Genomic DNA, 20,143 nt, shown 5'->3' with positions numbered 1-20,143 from the left:
ACGTAATCTTCTTTGACGGAAAATCTCTTTTTGATGTTTTATTGTCTCTGCGTAGATGCAAGTTCCCCCACTCCTCATCTCTACCTCTCCCTCGCTCATTCAGGCACACACACAAACTCACACACTCACAGCAGGAGGCTAAGGTAGTTAATGTGCATTCAGTGTGTGTGTGTGTGAGTGCCATGATTTTTCTCAAAGGGACTTGGTAAAGTAAGAATCCACATTTCACACTAGATCCTAAAGGGAATCTAATGCATCAAAAGTAGGAAATGAAGGTAATGTAAGTTAGCAGGGTATTTATAAATAGCATACACAACTTGTACTTGAGTTATAATTTATCATTTGTTAGTTTCATTGCCAAATAATAAATCACTAATATATATAGGATACTTGCAGAAAAGCAATTATTGAAACAGAAGTGATGTATTTAGCTTTAAGGTGAATTCACTGAAAATGCTTGGAACACACTGAAAACAAACATGAGAAGTGGTTTGAGAAGTTTGGAATATTTTTTTATGCCACTCGATGCATTTTCACTACTATGTCTGTCCGTCATCTGAGGGGGGAGCCTACGCACTTTTAGGAGCAGCCACAATTAATTGTATTATCCTACAAAAAGCTATCATCAGTTGTCATTTAAGCCAAAGCATCTCAATCGCCCCAAGTGGCTGTGTTATAAGTGACATGGAGGGGGCGGGGTTTATCAGAGGCAGGGACATGGAACCAACTAAACAGTTAAAATACACTTCAATTTCTGAAACATGGTTTTTGTCATGTCTCCTGAAAGTTAGATTTGAATTACATAAAAATGGGCATAAACTTCGTGAAGGACAGCTGAGATTGATTTGTGATAAGTTAAATGAGGATATTGGTGGGACATCTGTAGTGAAATCCCCTGATCACTTATCGCAGAGCCTCAGTCCATCTTATGCTCAAGATCAGGAATATTTGTTTAATTTAATTGTTTATTTAATGGAAGGAAGTAGGGACCTGTCATCCATCTTCATTTACAGTCTATGATTACAGCCCATGAAATACAGAAAAGCGGCCTCTAGTGACCACAGTCAGTATGACAGCAGAAAAGTCAGATGACAGTCATAGCGTCATATGTAAAACATACATAAAACACAGAACTAATAAGCAGGAGACCTTATTTGTTTCTCTGTTCATCATTGTTGCTAATTTAGTTAGTAGCTATTTTAACTGAAAGCATCTTTTATTACAGTAACCATGACGACATTGAGCACATTACAACAGCCTACTGAGTCCTGGGAGTTAGAGTAATGGGCCCTACTTTCCCACATCTACACTCCCAGTGAGAACTGACAGTCAAAGCTGGGGCTCGTCTTCACTTCGAGGCTCCGGGGGGGAAATTTCAATGAAAAATAGATTTAAGTTGTGCACTCCTGTCAATTTGGAGTTCTATGTGATCTAGAGGTGGGAAAGCTCCAGGTAATTTAGTGAAGGCTTTTACTGTTGGTTATTTTATGATTTTAAATTGAGTTGAGGCAAAATGGAAAGGAACACAGCCTCTCACACAATCACACGCACTTTCTCCCTTTCATTTTTGTTTTGTTTTGGCAGATTTTACTCTGCATTGCATTTTTAATAGCCAAACCGCTCTTTGATGCCAAATAGCTCATATGGGAGGGTAAAGTAAAAGCTCGCTGGTAGACTTTTTTTGCATGTGCACTTTCTGAGGTCAAGGTCTCTGTATATTCACCTGCTGCTTTGCAGACACTTTATTTCACATGCAGGCTCCTCTTTAAACAGGAAACACATCCATCATTATGGCTCCCTCTGGGAGTGCAGTAGATTACTGCCTCACATTCAAAAGCTGATAATCAGGGAGGTTAGTTGTTGGTGTTCTTGTCATCTTTAAAGTCCTGCACAGAGGATTGTTAATCATCAGTTATCAGACAGAGCGGAACTAGTAATAATGTGATTGAGACTGCAAGCAATAAACTTATTGTTAATGCTCATTATTTTCTGACACAGTAATAATAATAATGTCAATTTATAAATTAATCAAGACTTTAGTTCATTGTCTATTTAATACATGTTAATCAGAGAAGTTAACCGGTAGCATAGAATGAAGCAGAAGTATTATTATTGTTGCACTATGCTGAACCATGACTTATATATTTAATGGCAAATCATAAGGCTGATAAGGCTAATTAATATTTTGCTACAGACAGCAATAATAATTGTAATAAATGTAATGATAATAATCAAATAATTGTTGACGTTTTCCTTCATTAATTTAATTCTGAGAAGGTATTACTAAAAAAGGAGGTGCCCAGCATTTTAAATGAAAACACTGTGTCTATTTTCAACCTCTTTAACAGGAATGATTGGAATCAGAAAATATTGGCAGACAGAGACAGGTTGTTGGTTCTGGTCTGAAACCCCTCATCCCGTAAGAAAAAACACAAACTGATCATCACTGTGTATGTGTTGTATAAGTGAGCTGTTTGTTGTCTGTTGTGCCCTGGCAGCCAGCATGTGAATGAAATGCAGTATTATACTTTCCAAGATACTGTCCACCCTGTTAGCTTTGTTCTTTCACTTGAATGTATGCATGTCTCTCTCTGTGTCACACTGTTTGGGTTTTTCCTCTGTGCCCTCTTCATCTTTCCCTCTGCCTCCCAGCCTCTCTGTCTCTGTTTGAACCCACTTGGTGTTTAAGACCAGTGGTAATGTAGGCGGCTTTCGATGCTTCTTTTGTTTCGTCCCTTCATGAAACAGAGAGGTTAACACGTCAAACCGACTGCAAAGACCCTGTGTGTTTGTATGGCGAGGCGGTGTGACCCACATTTGTGTTACACAGGATTAATTTGGGCCAGTTTTTGGCCGTGCACACACACACACATAGGCACCACACAGTGTGTACAACAGGCAAGTGTTGCCTCCTGACTGTTTCCATCACGGAGCCACAGGCTTGTTTCTGCCCCACTGCTCTGTCCACGCTAAGCACTCTGTGATGTTTTGGACCACAGAAGAAAAAGTCAATGGCCTCACATGTGGTGCCCCACTATTCCTAAAGCTTAATTCAGACTTTGCAAGACTACTAGATCATGATTGAAAAAAGGAGATTAAGTAATTTTTTTCCATTGAATATTACTTCGAAAAATATACTAAGGCCCAATCCTATTTCACCCACTGGCCCTACCCCTTGTTTTCCAGGGTTATCTTTCCCCTTGAAATGGAGTCACATGGGGTAGTGGTTGAAATCCTCCCCTACGAATCGGTACAGCCCTTCAAGAAGCCGTTACATCATCAGTAGTCATCGCTAAAACCTGACATCTCATCAGTAGTCGTCGATGTAAACCGACTAGACAGAGTTTTGCCGGGGATGTCATTGTAATAACATTGCTGAGATCTTATGTAAACCAATGCTATTGTTTGCAGTTACCTAAGTGACAAACCTATATTATCCCAGAATAAGAGCGCAAGCATGCTAACGCTAGCGCGCTTGCTATCTTTCTTTTAAAGGTTGTTGGGAAAACAATTACCATAATACACTGAATCAATCATTATCCCAAATTTTAAATCCTTATTTATAGAGAAATTGATACATTTGTGGGTTTCGGTCCGAGCTTCCAGGTGATCTTTTTTTTTTTTTTTAATATTCTTTTTATTGGTTTTTTACCATTTTATAGAACAAACATTAGAAAAACAGAACAGACAACAAAACAAACAGAACAACAACAAAAATCCCACCCCAAACTAACAATGAGCACTGCAGTATATATCCTTACACACATATATACATATATTTATATACACACATACACATACCCATACATATATACATATATACATATATATATATATATATACACACATACACATATACACACATACATCCGTGTATACACAAACATACATACATACACAATCAGCAGGATGACAGGAGATAGACAAGGGAATAGCGTATATAAAATAAAAAGAATGAAACAAATAAAATAAAAGAGCAGTTGGTCCTCCCCTTCCAGAAAAATAATATGAGTTATGGCTTTTGTAAGAATGAATGCACCGGTTCCCAGATCTTCCAAAACCTGACTGATTTGTGATTGAGGTCGTGGGTCAACTTCTCAATGGGGAAAAGAGCAGAAATCTGCGATATCCACATGTCGACTGTAGGGACCTGACGGGTTGACCACCTCAGCAAAATACATTTTTTAGCCAAAAATAAAAGAATTATCAACAAAGAATTAGTGTCCGCATCAAAGAGATTGTCTGGGGTATGACTGAGGAGACAGAAAGAGGAAGTCAGCAAGAATATTTTACCCGTGACCTCCTGAATTACAGAGTGTACCCCCTTCCAGAAAGTCTGTATAAGGTCGCATGACCAAAACAAGTGAATAAATGTACCTTTATGTACTTTACATTTATAACAAAGGTTAGAGGTGTCAGGGAACATTCTCTGGAGGTAAACAGGTGTGTAATAGGTTCTAAAAAAAAATTTAAAGTTCTGTTCATGTATGGAGATTGAGGTACATTTGGGGAAAACCCCACTACAGATCTTGTCCCAGTCTATAGGGTTAAACGTCACCTCCAGGTCGCGCTCCCATACCGGCTTCAAAGAGTCATAACCTGAAGATTCAAAATAAAAAAGTGAAACATAAATCTTTGATATCAGTTTTTTGGGAGACTTAGCCAGAATTATTGTGTTTTCCAACTCTGACAGTCCCATGCGAATCTTGCCTGTCCTCAGAAGGGACCCTATGAAGTGACGAATTTGGAGATACTTATAAAAGTCTTTGTGAGGAATATTAAAATCAGCCCTGATTTGCTCAAATGGTTTAACAGAGTCGGAGTCCAACAGGTCCATAAAGTTAGATAGGCCCTTAGATGCCCACTCCATCAGACCAATACTCCTAATCTGTGCTGGTAAATCTGGATTCAGAGCCAGGGGAGATCGGAGAGAGAGGACAGGAGGAATATTCTGGTATTTCCTCACGTCTCGCCAGACTAGTAGTGTGTTATAAACAATTATGTTATTCTTGAGATGATTTAAATGATCTATATTATTGATGAATGGAAGGGAAGTAAGTTTTCTGGGATAACAAGATTGAGATTCAAGACCCAACCATAAGGAATCTTTCCTATTCAAAAACCACTCTGACATCATTTTAAGTTGTGCTGACCAATAGTATAGTTGTAGAGAAGGCAATGACAAGCCTCCGAGATCCTTTGGCTTAGTAAGAGTAGAGAACTTAACTCTTGGATGTTTATTGTTCCAGATATAGCGAGATACATGAGAATTCAGAGACTTAAAAAATGCAGAGGTCAGGTAGCACGGGAGATTTTGAAATAAATAGTTCAATCGAGGAAGAATATTCATTTTTATAGTGTTGATTCTCCCGAGGAAAGAAGTTGGTATCGAGGCCCATTTTGTCAGATCGTTCTTAACCCTTTGAATTAGAGGTGAGTAATTAGTTTCAAACAGATTATTTAAATCAGGGGTGACAAAGATACCTAAATATTTAAAACCCCTCCTGGACACTTGGAAAGGAGATTGTATAGACATATCCTGGGGGATATCAAAGGGTGTAACAACCGACTTCCCCAGGTTGATCTTATAACCCGACAGGGCACTGAATGTGGCTATTGATTTCAAAACTGCCGGAATTGATTTCTCAGGTTTATAAATATATAAAAGGACATCATCTGCAAATAAGGAAATAATGTGGTTTTCCTCACCCACCCCAATCCCAAATATATCAGGGTTAGTTCTGATGGCCTCGGCCAGAGGTTCAATAAACAGTATAAACAGTAAAGGTGACAGGGGGCACCCCTGTCTGCAACCCCTGCGCACCGGGAAGCCATCAGACATCAAACCATTTGTATTAACTGTGGTTATTGGGTCTGTATAGAAGGTTTTAATCATGTTAATGAAATTAGAGCCCAGGCCGAATTTTGCTAACACCGGAAACAGAAAAGACCATTCAACCCGGTCGAAAGCCTTTTCGGCATCAAGGGAGACTATAAGTGCTGGATTTTTGTGTGTGTTAAGATATTGAACAATATTAAGAACGCGACGTACATTGTCTGTGCCATATCTTGATTTTACAAACCCCGCTTGATCTGGGTTTATTATTTTCGGAAGGATGTTTTCCAATCTCCGAGCCAGTACCTTTGCCATAATTTTGTAGTCCACATTGAGGAGACTAATAGGCCTAAATGATGAACAATCTAAAGGGTTTTTATCTTTTTTTAGAAGTAAACTAATGGAAGTGTATCTCCAGGAGGGGGGCATGCCATCTCTCAAGATACCATTAACGGCAGGCATAAAAATTGTGCGGATCTCTGGCCAGAATTTCTTAAAAAATTCCAGTGGAAACCCGTCGGGGCCTGGACACTTCCCATTTGGCATAGACTGAATTGCAGCCCAGACCTCCTCTGGAGTGAATGCAGCATCCCAGCTGTAGCGATCCTCCTCCGCAATAGTAGGTAAAGGGACATTGTTCAAATATGAAGCAATGTCAGCCTCGTCAGCCTTATCTGTACTATACAGGGATTTATAAAAATCCCGGAAAGTACTATTGACAATCGTTGGATCATGTGTGACATCCCCATTCTGTGTTCTTATCATATTAATTGAGCATTATTTAGATTTTTCAGTTGGTGGGCAAGCAGGCGACTGGACTTATTGCCAAATTCATAATATTTCTGTTTAGTGTAAAGTAACAGTTTCTGAACATGGCGAGTATGATCCAAGTTAAGTGCAGTCTTAACAGCGACTAGCGCCTTTAAGTTTGCTAGAGTAGGTGACTGTTTATGTATCTGCTCCAGCCTAGTCAATTCTTTTTCAAGATTCTTTCTGTTTTCCTCTAAAACCTTTTTCTGATGAGAGCTGTAGGATATAAGGTAACCACGTAAAGTGGCTTTAGCTGCATCCCAAATCGTGGCAGAGGACACTGGAGAGCTTTTATTGTCGAGCCAGAATTGTGATAAGTTGTTCCGGACAAAAACGCAAAAAGAGTCACTATTTAAAAATGACGAATTGAATCTCCAAATGGGAGTTCTAGGAATGTTAAATAATGGGTTAATGCATAGATGTACCGGAGCGTGGTCTGATAAGACAATAGAATCTATACAGCAAGTCTGGACAGAGTGTAAAAAGTCTTTGGGAATAAAAAAATAGTCTAGTCTAGAATACGAGTTATGGGGATTTGAATAAAACGTGTAGTCTCTCCTTTTAGGATTTAAATGTCGCCATATATCTATCAATCCGGTATCTGTGCATAAGTTTTTAAGGACAGCAGATGCTCTCGGTTTAGACTTGTTTGCAGGAGAGGATTTATCCAGAGAGATGTTCATTATACAATTCAAATCGCCGGCTAGGAAGCCCAAGCCCTTGCAGTGATGGTTAAACATCAAAATCATTTGCGACATAAACTGGGGTGAATCAATATTTGGTGCATAAATATTGAGAATAGTTATATGTTGTCCAAGAATCGAACTCTTAATCAAAATAAATCTCCCCTCTGAGTCCTTTTCTTCATGTTCCAAGATGAAGGGAAGGTTCTTATTTATAAGAATGGCTGTACCTTTTTTATTCTTTGAATGGGAGGAAAAGTAAACTTTGCCTACCCAGTCCCTCTTAAGTTTCAAATGTTCTGTATCAGATAGCCTGGTTTCCTGAAGTAATGCTATATCACATTTTTGTTTTTTCAAATATGTTAAAATCTTCTTCCTTTTAATTACATGGCCCAGTCCCTGGACATTCCAAGTTATAAGTTTAAGTGAACTAGACATGAGAGCCGCAAAGCCGGAAAGTGATTAAATAGCAGGTGCTGAGTGCGGGGGAATGAGTCAAAATGCAGGCAGTTGTATGAGAAAATAAACCTAGACTCCAATCATCCAACAAAAGGAAAATGAAACAAGAATAATATAAACAGCAGCGCTTACCCTCCCCTATCCTGTCCCCGAACGACAGGAATAAACTACCCCAAATTAAGTCACTGGGCATACTAAGCCTAGTCTAAATCCTAGTTTAGCAGGTAGATCACAGTAACAACTAGGACACCAAAAACATTATCCACACCCCAGGCTGAATAATATACAGCACTATGAGGAACCCCCGAGTAATGGGTTTCCAAGTTTTGCCTGGACCACAACATTAGTGCAAAGTGTTCTTTGAATACAGACTACACACAGAGCTGATACGATAAAGATATATGAATTAACAAAACTAAATTAAAAGTGCAAGTGCTGTATTTGTAGCAAAAAGAGAAAAAAAAAGGGGAAAAAAGCACTGCAGTAGAGTATGAAATCACACTAAGTATAATACAAAATGAGAGTAAAATAAAAACACCTTATTCCCAAGGGAAAAAACTACGAGTCGATCAATCGGCTCCGTTGATATTAAACTATTCTCACAAAGTTCATGTGGTGGTCACAGAAAAATACACAATGTTCAGCGGGGGCTCCGTGTGCATGTAAAGTCTGTTCTTTTCCATTGTAACTGGTAACAACTGAGATGCAGAAGAAATTACCTCATTTAAGGGTATCCAGAAATGCAGCTGCAGACTCAGGGGTGTCGAAAAGGCGAATTTGCCCTTCGTGGAGACACCGGAGGCGGGCTGGGTAGGCAAATCCACGGTATTTGTTATGAAGAGCCAGCGCTTTCCCGATGGTGTCAAACTCACGCCGCCTTCGCAGGACCTCCGCTGACAGATCGGGGTAGAACCGCAGCAGGGAGCCGCCATGGTGGATGTCGCGTTTCTTTAGCGCTGCTCTGAGCAAAGCCTCTCTTTGGGAGTCTCGCAGAAAGCGGACCAGGACGCTTCTCGGGGGCTTACCCGGGGCCGGAGCGGGAGCCGGGGCCCGATGTGCGCGTTCAATCTCCAGCGGGGGGTAATCAGCAGGCAGGCCGATTAAGGTCGGTAAAGTTACCTGGAGAAAGTCCGCAAGCGGGATGTTGCCCTCCGTCTTTTCTGGAAGGTTGATAATTTTAAGATTTTTGCGACGGCCACGGTTTTCTAGGTCGTCAATTTTCAGCAGCAGCTGCTTCACTGTTTTTTCTATGGCGGTGGTGCCGGTGTCCTGGGCACTGTGGCTGTCCTCCGTGGCAGAGACCCTCTCCTCGACCTCCTCCATGCGCTTCTCCAGGTCCGTCACTCGGTAAGACAGAGCCGACAAGGAGCTCTCCACTGAAGTGACAGATACTTTAATTTCGTTCAGTGCACTGTCAATGGTGTCCAGGCGAGCGCTGACTGATTCATCCATGTGGTTCACCCGAGAGGCCACAGACTTTATTTCGGCTAAGATCTGCTCCATGGTAGCTTGATCCGTTAGCGTTAGCTCTGGAACGTTGGCCTCACCTTGGCTGGCCTCGCTCGGGACACACTGGGCCGTTTGTCGAGTGGTTCTCTTCTTAGCGGCAGCGCCCGACGGTGAAAAAATAGCAAAATCTTTATGGCGTTGCGGTTTGGGCATCGCTGGGGTACAATTCGACCGACGGTGCTAAGTTTAAAAGGAAAAAGTTATTAATTTGTTTGTAGCCTGGAGCGGAGAAATGTCTCAAGCGTCCATCTTGGTCCGGATCCGGATGTCCAGGTGATCTTGAGAAATTTCCATTACCCCAAGGTTTGAAGTGAGGGACGGTATTGGGACAGCCTACCCCTACACGTGAACGTGCAAAACAAAGGGTAAGGGATAGGGCCAAGGGGTGTTATTGGATTTGGCCTCTATTTTTGTTAAATTGGTCTTACAAGGAAACTGCCTCTAGGGGCAACAGCCAAGATTCACTAGTTTATTTTATTACACAAGTCGAAGGTTTCTCTACAAGAAACACAAACAGCGATTATCTTTGTAAGTGTTTCAGGTCCAGATGTTGAATCTCTATTAACAGCTATCTGCATATGAATACAGATGGATCAAAAAGCTAATAGCTGATGCACTCACACTTACAGCTACAGTCAATTCAGAGTCTCCAATTGACCTAACCTCAATCTGCATGTCTTGGACTATGTGTGGAAGCCGGAGTACCCTGAGTAATCCCACACGCACCAGGTTAAACTGCACACCAAGAGACACAGAAGATTGATTGTCTCTGTATGTTGGCCCTTTGATGGGCTGGGGACCTGTCCAGGGTATACCCCGCCTCTTCCCTAATGTTAGCTGAGATTGGCTGCCCCCGTGACCCTTAAATGGATAAGCGGTAAAGATGATAGATGGATATCCAATGCATTTCTGTCAATGTGTTCCACCTCTTTTGCTCGCCACGCGGACTGTTAACCTGCGATTAACCTAGGCCTACTCAAACATGATTGGTCAAACTAGAAGGCGTTAGGCCTCAAAGTCATGTCCCTTCGCAAACAGATTCTGCGTATTCAATCTGTTTGCTCTTGATCTGCATTCATCCAATACACCATCTAATCGGTTGAGCTGCCAATTAAGGCATCACACAATGGAGGCTGGTCCTGTTTCCTGCGATCAATAACTGTAATCATATATCATTAAAGCTGGAGAGACCTCTTCCACTGATATAAGAAGTTAAATTAGGTCTCAAATTTGTGGTGCCAATACTAGGGTGGACACATTGAGATATTTTGAGTTTATTCAGCTTCTTCTTGTTACGCCTCACACTACATGCTACTATTACAGCAATATTAGCCTGTGACAGCTCGTACGGCAGATGGCAGCAAAAAAGCGGAGATCAAAGAGAAGGTGGTGGTAGCCTAACTGTATAGGCTGAGCCATGTTTATATGCACTGTGGCATATTCATATTACTGTACCATCACAAGAAAATCAATATTCAGCTATATCATTACATTTAGGTGTTTAAACAATTCAACATCTGTTCTCCCTGCCATAGTGCTTTCCTAATGGATCTTTGTACTCGAAAGCAGATTAAGTAGCAAAGTTGGGCTGAGTTTGTTTGTTTTTCTGATCAAACTGTTGAGTAAGTGTAAGAGTTGTCGGTATCTGGAGTCAGGGCTTGGCCATAGCGTACCATGCAAGTCAACACCATAGCTATGTGAGCTGGAGGGCTCCAAGCTGAGTTTCAGTTATTTTATTTTTGTCCATTCGCGAGGATCTGATTCATGACTTGAATATGACAAGAGTCCACACCTCTGATGGTAGACTTGGAAATCTGTAGTAAAATCTAACTATAACAACTAATGAATGTTGGCACCTAAACACTTATAGTTAATGGGAGAAGGCCCTGTTAAAATCAAAGTTTTGGCTGAATTGTCTTTCCATGGACATTTAAATAAATACCTTTAGAACGCAGTGCTGGGAGGACAGGGTAGGGCCTACCCAGATCCACCCCAACCACAGACATACAACATACAAATCACCTTGCAAAAGCTAAGTTATTTAGACTGCCTAGCTTTGAGCTACTACTCCAGTTGTAGCACACACAGTTTTGTGACCAAAGCTACAGTCGTCCCGAGGCGTTGAACCACCGTCACAGGCAACCGCTGCCGAGAAAACTAAACCCTGTCTGTAGAGGGCAGTGGCCAAGGGGCAGAAGATGATGGGGGACATCTCTGAATAGGTTGATTCCAAATAAGCATTGGCCCTCAAAGTTTGAAACACTACATGGCATTATGAACTGTGTTAAACCCATTAATTGATTATAAATGTCAAGGTAATAAATCTGATATTAAAATCAGCTTTTATTTATTTCATCAGGGTAAGGTTCAATTAAGTCATTGGATTTTTTTTACAGCTAAAAAAACAATTAAGTATGCAGCATCACTTTAACTAACATTACAGTATCCTTCATGGAGGAGATGAGGGCATTATCTAGAAACTCACATGAAAAAAAAAACATGTTGAAGTACATGATAAGTACATGATAGTGAATTTGATGTATATGTGACTGCCAAAAATGGACTGACTCCAAACAGCCTCTCATGTGAAGGCACAGTGGGATTTCTCCTCAGACAACAGCCGCCACCGGAGAGAATAGCCAACACTCAGGAAAGTGCAGCTACAGCGACCTCATCCATTGATAGTTTGCGAGCTTGTTTAAGGCTGTAGCAGCTGATGTAACTAGTGCGATGATGAGATTAAAGGATTTAACGGATTAGGGTTAGCCCAGGAAAATGTAGCCAACATGGATTCCCATCTCCATTACCCCTTATTAAAAGCTAATGAGAGCAGCCAATTTTGCTCTGGCTCTGTGGAGAGTTAATGCAGAGAGAAGCCCGCCGGCATCCTAAATGATAATCAGATAGAGTATTAGCATTAGTAAGTGTCACCGGAGTACAGTAAGAAACACAGGAGGAGAGCTGTTTTCTCTTTAGTGTTTACTAACTGCCGGCTTCCTGTTCCATGACGCATGTAAAAATAACTAGGTGCCAGCGCATGTAGTTATAATTATGATCTAATTACAGAACTGTGAGTTTGATCAGGGCTGTCAGTCTCTTCATTCATCTAACCACTGTCCTGTCATGCACATTATCTCCACCATCCACCATCACTGATCAGGCTTATGGAATGAGGTTCCACATGACTCCACTCAGAATTACATTCATTAGCATTTTCATCACTGCACAGCAAAGGATCAATATTTCATATCGGTTTCATAAGTGTAAAGATATGAAAACAATAAACTTCAAATTGACAATCACATAGAAAAAGCTCAGGACCCTCAGCTGAGAGTAGTGTTATTTTCTCGTTTTTTATCTGGTCGTGGAAAAAGACGACATTTCACTTGGGTTTGGCGCTGTTGCCTTGGAGCTCATATTGTCAGGCCCCCGCCGGCCTTGTTTCTCTGCCACTGTCATTGTTTTCATACAGACTGAGAGGAAGTCTGCCAGTGGTCTTGAGGAGCACATAGTGGGATGCCTTGGCTGAAATACCAGAGTGCTTTGTTGTTGTGGGTAGCAGGGGATGCAGCAATCAAATCAACAAGGACAAAAATAAACAATCTCAGAAATTTAGCACGCACTTTGGAGGCACACACTACACAAACATGGAGGCAATGAATCTCTGACAGCGCGGAGGAGAGACGAGAGGCAGCACTCAATTCTGACATACCCGCAGTTACATATGAGTGAGTCATGGCTGGATTGGGTCTGAAATAAGGGCTCATCCTGATTTTTAGAGCTTCCTGAAGTGATGAGGGAATTGATTGAGGATGAGCTGGAGGGATAGGATGCTGCACTGGTTACTAAGTAACTGACAATTACTTTGCGTCAAACTGGAAACAGCTGCTGAAAGGAAAGAGAATCAACATATATATGTCATTCAAGAGACGTCTGTCGGTAACAGCCGACACAAAGCAAATTGCTTGCAGGATGTGTAATCAACAACAAATGGCATTTGATTTTTGCTGGAAAATCTGATTTTGACTACAGAACAAAGCCATTAATGTATCAATAACCTTAAACCAAACTCACATACTCTACCATTTATAATAATAACTCCTCAATCCATTTACTTTCAATTATGTTACAAACTGTTTCTTCTAATCAATGTTGTAAATACAGTTATTGTCCTGGGAGAAGGATCCGTCACATTGGCTCTCTCTAAGGTTTCTAAAATTTTTCCCCTGTTAATAGTTTTTTCCTCATCGTTTTTCCTAAATCTTGTTGAGGGTTAAGGACAGAGGATGTTAAGCCCAATGAGACAAATGGTGATTTGTAAATATGGGTTATACAAATCAAATTTGATTGATTGATTGCTTGATTGAAACCAAACTGACTTTGTTGTAAATAACTCAAAGGTTAAAGTCTTTTTGACATTCACCTTCCTGCCTCTTGGATACTGCACATTATTGGAATGCTGCATTAATTCATTAAAAACATAATCGTGTCAGGGATTTCAGGGATCATGTTAGCTAGCACCAATTGAGGAAACAATTAAGTGATTATATGAGAACATAATTACTAAAGTAAAGATTTGCTCCGATTGAACAGGGAGTTGCTCCAAATAGTTACTCAACCTAAACAAGCAAGAGAAGCTTTGCTATTGCCTTCCAGGAGACGAACGCCCAGGCCTCACTGGCTGCGTGGGCGTGTGTGTCGCAGGACGTGCTTTTCATTTCAGTGTCAATGTTGACAGGTGGGAGCAGCCCCACTGCCTGCAAGAGACAAGCCTCTCAGGTGCCTGCGTGTGAGCTTCACTACTCTTTTGTTCAGAGCAAAATAGACAGTGAAAATGACCTTTAACCACAGTTTCTACCTGTTGAACATGTCACAAACATACATATTTGCAACACTTCCTGTACCTGTTTCAAAGTAAAAGCAATCCAGGGTTTCTGTTGTGTTAATCAATTAATTTGTTATAACAAGGTTTTCATTGTTATTGCAGGAACAAAAGTCGTGTAGGGTCCTGACATTTTGTTGTGTTATGTCACATTGTCCTTATATTTTGGAAAAAATAGGGAATTCAAATACATGTGGCAGCTCATGTAGCAGCTCAGCAGTAGACGCACGCTCCCTGGAACAACAACAGATGCGTTTGAGACGCAGCAGATCATTGAGGCAGCTGTCACACGCTGCAGACACTCCCAGAGAGTCAGGGCATTTTCACACCTGAAAATCTGGACCACGGTCCAAAGCAAGGTTCATTTTCGTTTCACATTGAAATGCAGGGACCGGACTAAAGACTTTTCTATATGTATGTCCTATTGTTATCCCCTCAAGGGCTGTGTATCTATTATTGACATTGTTTGTTAGTGGACTTGTCTTTAAATGGAGGAAATAGGTTCACTTTGTTAATTTCATTGTCACTGTCATTATCGTATCACTATCAGCAAAATGACTGTATTTGTCATTCAAACATTACATTGTCTGAGGTAAAGCAATCCTGTGAGTTTCCTGCACTTCTTGTTCTCCTTTTATTTTTTAACGCTGCTGCAGTTAACTATCCAATAAAATGTTTTCCCACTGCAACAAAACATTCAGTTGAGACTACATCTTTAGGCCGGATCTAATTTTGGTTATCGTTCACAGCTTCCGTGTTTGGTCCTGACCTTTGATCTTGTCCAATAATCATTACAAAATAAAATCCTAGGAAGTTGACAACAGGAAGAGAGAGGAAGAAAAAAAAAATAGCCAAAAATAAGAAGTCAGAAAAGTTAGTATTTGTGTCTAGGAGAAAGCGGTGCACATCAGGAGGAGTTTGCCATGTTGTCTTATCATGGTTCAATGAAAGTGTCCTGCAGCTAAAAGAAGAGTCATATGACAATCTGCCCCACTTATGGAAACTTCACCTGTCATTTCACACTTCACTTCCCTTTCATCTGTAAGTGATGCTGTCATTTCCATTTCATTCAAGTGGAGGCAGAGGGAGAGTGAGAGGAAGGGAAGGCAGCAAAGAGGGAGGAAGACGGAGGGAGACAGGAAAAGACTTGTCATTCTGTATTTGTAAAAGTAAAAGCACCTGAGACTGTGCACACGGGGACGTAGTCAGCTGAAGAAACTGATGGATGAGGAACTGATAAAAGCAGCTTTGATGAAGATGTGTCTCACCTCCTGCTGTCCAAGTGACCAGAGGAACAGCAGAGAACTGAAACGGGCACCAGCGGAGAGTGGCTGTATAAATGCAAACCAGCCTGTCACACATCTCTAGCTGACTTTACTATTGATGAAAAAAACAGCCAGGAAGAGAGAGGAAGTGAGCCAGAGTCTGTATGATGCACTTCAAAAGGGACCATATGGATGTGTTAGAAAAAGTCTTTTGAAACACAGTCACAGTCCCCTCCTATGACATCAAAGAAATAGAAGCCACAGATAATTATAATATATAAGGGAAATATATGTTTATGACAGAAGAAATGCACGTGACAACATTCAAGTTATGCTCTAAAATAATATTTTGAGTTTTAAAGAGCTAATGAACTGAGGAAAGGAAGGATACACATCTCCAAGTTCAGAAAATGGAAATTCAAACTTCAGCCGTAGGTGGATGGAGTATAAATCAATCACATTTGGCTTTTAATTAGCAAAAATGGTAATAGTGACCGTGGCAGACATGACCTGTGGAGCTGGTGAGGGACTCCGCTGCATCATGTACAGACCACACATCTAACAGCCTCTGGACACAGGCAACAAAACACCTGTCTCTGCACTCACTGTCCAAAGAATGACTTCTGTGTCCAAACCTTAAGAATTGTGGGACTATCTAGAAAATGATCTAGTTGCATCTTTGGTGTTCTCATCTTCATATTTCTCAAACGGAAACTAGATAGATTAAAAGACAATGATGGTTGAGTTCACCTGTGCGTCAGTCCTAACCTCTAACTCTGTCAGACTCTTCACACTAAGGACTGCTTTTGGCTTCCACATGTACATCACCTACAATCTTTACCACTCCACAAAATATCCCACACTGTAAAAAGGTTGAACCAGAGCCTCTACTTCCTTAGGGACGCTGAAGAAAGATACACTCAGTCCAAAGGTTGTTTAGACGTTCTGCAGGTGTGCAGTGGACAGCATCATGGTGAGGTGAAGCAGCTGTACCAAACAGTAGAGCTCTTAAAGGGGTGGTACATGTCTGCCCTGCTCCACTGGCAACTATCTCCCCACCATTGGAGACATTAACACAGAAAGGTGTTGACGTTGACCTTTCTCTTATCATAAATGCTGATAAAGCTGTGTTGTCATGATGCTGTATCTTCATTTTGTCGGATCAATTTGCAATGGCTTAAAAGTCTTGACCAACCTCTTGGACATTGATGAGGGAATCACTAATAACAAAATAGAGATACATACATATACGTTAATGTTATCATGTTGCAAAGTCACTTCAGAGATCTGTATAGAAACAACTTACAAACACGAGCATGGACTGACCATTTTAACGGCATTTTTTGAATGAGCAGGGATTGTGTGGGTCCAGCTCTGGCCACTGACCACAATTAGTAAAGATACGTAACGCTAATGTTAACATTCTATAAATAACAACAATTAATGAATAATTTAGAGTCATCACATCACATGGATGCGGATGCGGCTCCCTCTGTACCTTGTACCTTGCTGCCACTATTCTCTTCATCCTACTCATCCTATTGCAGTGAATTATATCCTGCTTAGATGTATGTGTTCAACAGTGTCGTATGTAATGCAGAGTAGACAGGCCGAACTCTGTCGTCTCTTCATGAATAATAATCCTTTTGAAGCTTCACGATAAAACTCATTTCAGAGAATTGTTTAATGTATTGATGTCTCAGGATTATAAAAGACATGGAAGGACTGTGTTGGATCCTGTACATGCTACAGCTCTGCAGAAGGTGCCTTTTTTAAAATTTGAAATTTTTTTTTTATGAGTTTGGAGTTACGAGCTGTCATGAAGGATGTTATCCCGTCACATCTTTTAAATTGCACCGCCCCAGGAAGGTGAGAGCTGGCTGCACGGACATTCGTGTTTCTATGACTATAATGAACCTTTGCTATATATTATTTATATTACAAGTTGTAATTACTGCTCCTTAAACTAGTTAAAGCCTGAATTCCATTTACCCCTGGTCCTGCTGAGCTCATGATTCACAAGAGAAAGAATCAGCACAAACGGATTTAAGCAAAATGCGTAGTAATCACAGTCACATCTCCTTGTTCTGCGACACAAATGTGCAATTTTTTTTTCCATTTATCTATTCACAGATTACATTAAAGCAGGTTTAAAAGTTCTGCTTTAATCTGCCACCCGATACATTCACCATTCCCTCTGTATCTGTTCAGCTGCTCTTTAAAGAATCCACCTCAGAACAATGTTTTATTTAGCTGAATTAGCAGAGTCCGCATGAATGTCAGCAGCAGAGCAAGCTTACTGGAAAATGAATTTAACAGCCGAGATAAAAAGACGGAAAAAATCTCTCCAAAACAGCTCGTTTCAAATTAATTAGTTAATAAAATGTCCAAACAGGCCAGTCAGAGAAGAGGGGACACACTAAAAACTATTGGGATTCAAAAAATGCAATCTAAAGTCTCCTTTAACTTCACACACATACACACACCACACAGTCCATTATCAGCAGAAAGGAGATACTGCTGTCACACAGGTCACGCAGTAGCGATGGAAATTAAATTTCACCCATCCAGCAAATTTTGATGCAAAGAGCTATGTTTGACAATACGTTTTTAAGTAAAAGTAACAGAGGGCAGCATTTCATTACACGCTCTCATGCACATTGATTCTTTGATGAATTTAGGAGTTAGTGCTGCATTATTCAAACTGTAGAGAGTTCAGTTGAAGAATCATTTTGTTTATTGTATCTGGTGATATGTGCTCGAAGTTGATATTTGGCTGGCCGGGGGTTTTGTTTTTCAAAATGAAAATCTGTGACTAGTGTTATTTCGAACTGGTAGTGGGTGGGAGTTGTTTCAGTGAGGTCACATGTTCAAATCCCTGGATGGCAGTGAGAACGACGGATGGGGGAGAACTGAATAAACACTTGAAAAAGGTACTTAACCCCCCCAAACTGCTCACCAGGCACTGCAGCATGGCTGTCCAGTACTGTGGGTGTGGGTGTATGCTCACCACTCATGAATTGGTAACATTTCCTGGAAAAAGATTGAATGCCACATAAATGCTGAACAAAAATAACTCCTCTCTGAACATTATTCTGAAGCTGTGAAGCAAAGGACATTTATGAAACTTGATCTATCTTTTAACAATCAAACCTACATTTACTGTACATTAGTTCCATACGGTTATAAAGGAACTGGAAGGACTGCTGCATCTTTATACAGTCATAACCAGGCTCAAGTGTTTAAATGTTTCAAATTGTAACTAAATTCCATCCTTTGGGCTCAAGGTGTTTAGCAGGTTTCTTGACCAGGGAGCTGTCCACAAGTGGATCCATCACCACCAAGCCTAACTGGATTTCCTTTTGAATTTTCTGGTACAAATGGTTTAATAATGACAAGGGTGCTCCTTACTGTAGTCAAAGCTATAATTGCAACTTAATCGTAAAAAGAAGTTGATATGATGAGGGCTGATGTGGTGTATGAATACACATATATATCTGTGGACTCTGAGTCTGGTACTAAGTGGCTCAGATTTGTTCTTGTGTCAACATGTTACAAAGAAGGCCGATCTGCCTTCTCCACATTAATCACCAGATTCATCATCATATCATAAACTTGTGGTTTCATATTTTCAAAACGTACAATACATCTTTGAACTTGTGATGCAAGTTAAGTTCACGAGTTTAAAGCAGCAGGGAAACTTCTGTGTCTAAGTCAAGCCAGTTTGAGACGACTGAAAGCTTGAATTATCACGTGAATTATTACATAAGTGGTAATGAATAATATTTTTAAAGTTCAAAAAAGACTAATTCACCTTATATCATGTCCTAGGTTGGTTCAACCGTAATTCAGTGCAAGTAGTTTAAATTTGTTTATTTTTTCTATCGTTTTGGAGCCAAAATATTAGTTTTCACATTGCTCATACATGAGGGTGCAGAACTTTCTTACCTGTAAATCTTGTATCTGGTAGAAAATCCCTGCTGGAACCGCTCTCTGAACTCTGTGTACTCTGGACATCTGTGGAAAGGTCCCTTCTCTGACAGCAGCCAGTCCAGCTGCCCCCCACTCTGCCTCGTGCTGAAGCCCCACGATGAGGTGCTGGAGGGGGAAGAGGAGGAGGACGAAGAGGATGAGGCAGACGCTAGCGAACTATGGATTGGCTTCCCACTGTGTCCCCCGCCGCCCACTTGTTCAGCTCGGGTGGGCCATGGCTGCCATAGCAACACCCAAGGCAACCATAGGAGCATCAAGGAGGACGCTGACCATCTAGCAAGGCACACAGAGCCATGGGAGCACCTCTCTCTTCTCACTGGCCAAGGAGTTGCCATGGTGGTGATGTACTAGGGCACCTGGGACCGGCATTTCTTCTGACAGTCACCTCCCACTGGCCTGAAAAACCAAACACAGAAAAATTTGGCGTTAATTATAAAAACAATGATAATAGAGATTAAAACACTTAGATATGAAAGGACCTCCTTGGTGGTGGTAAAAATTCTAAACTATCATATCTATGTGTCTGGTGCAGCTGGATGACTTTAAGGGGCCTACTGGGCTAAGTAGGCACTTCTTAATTATAGTTTGTTATGATTGTAAGACTCTGCTGTCTAAACATTGTGTTTTCAGTTAAGAATTATATTTATCTAGTTTAATTTAATCATAGCAGTATGACTCCTTGTCTGTTTGGACTCGTGGAAGGTTT

The 20,143-nt window shown here is 40.8% G+C and overlaps 1 protein-coding gene across 1 annotated transcript in view; it reads right to left on the bottom strand.

Moving 5' to 3' along the window:
- brinp2 (bone morphogenetic protein/retinoic acid inducible neural-specific 2) overlaps positions 1–19,772 on the bottom strand; it is a 128,970-nt gene extending 109,198 nt beyond the window's left edge. The window contains exon 1 of the mRNA XM_061083590.1: positions 19,393–19,772. Within this exon, the coding sequence (XP_060939573.1) occupies positions 19,393–19,772 (380 nt within the window). The remainder of the gene's footprint in view (positions 1–19,392) is intronic.
- Between the last annotated feature and the right edge of the window lie 371 nt (positions 19,773–20,143).

The sequence above is a fragment of the Limanda limanda genome, chromosome 13 (genome assembly GCF_963576545.1).
Source record: "Limanda limanda chromosome 13, fLimLim1.1, whole genome shotgun sequence".
Classification (NCBI taxonomy): Eukaryota; Metazoa; Chordata; class Actinopteri; order Pleuronectiformes; family Pleuronectidae; genus Limanda; species Limanda limanda.
Note: the sequence above shows the minus strand (reverse complement) of the source record. Positions and strands in the feature narration are given on the sequence as shown.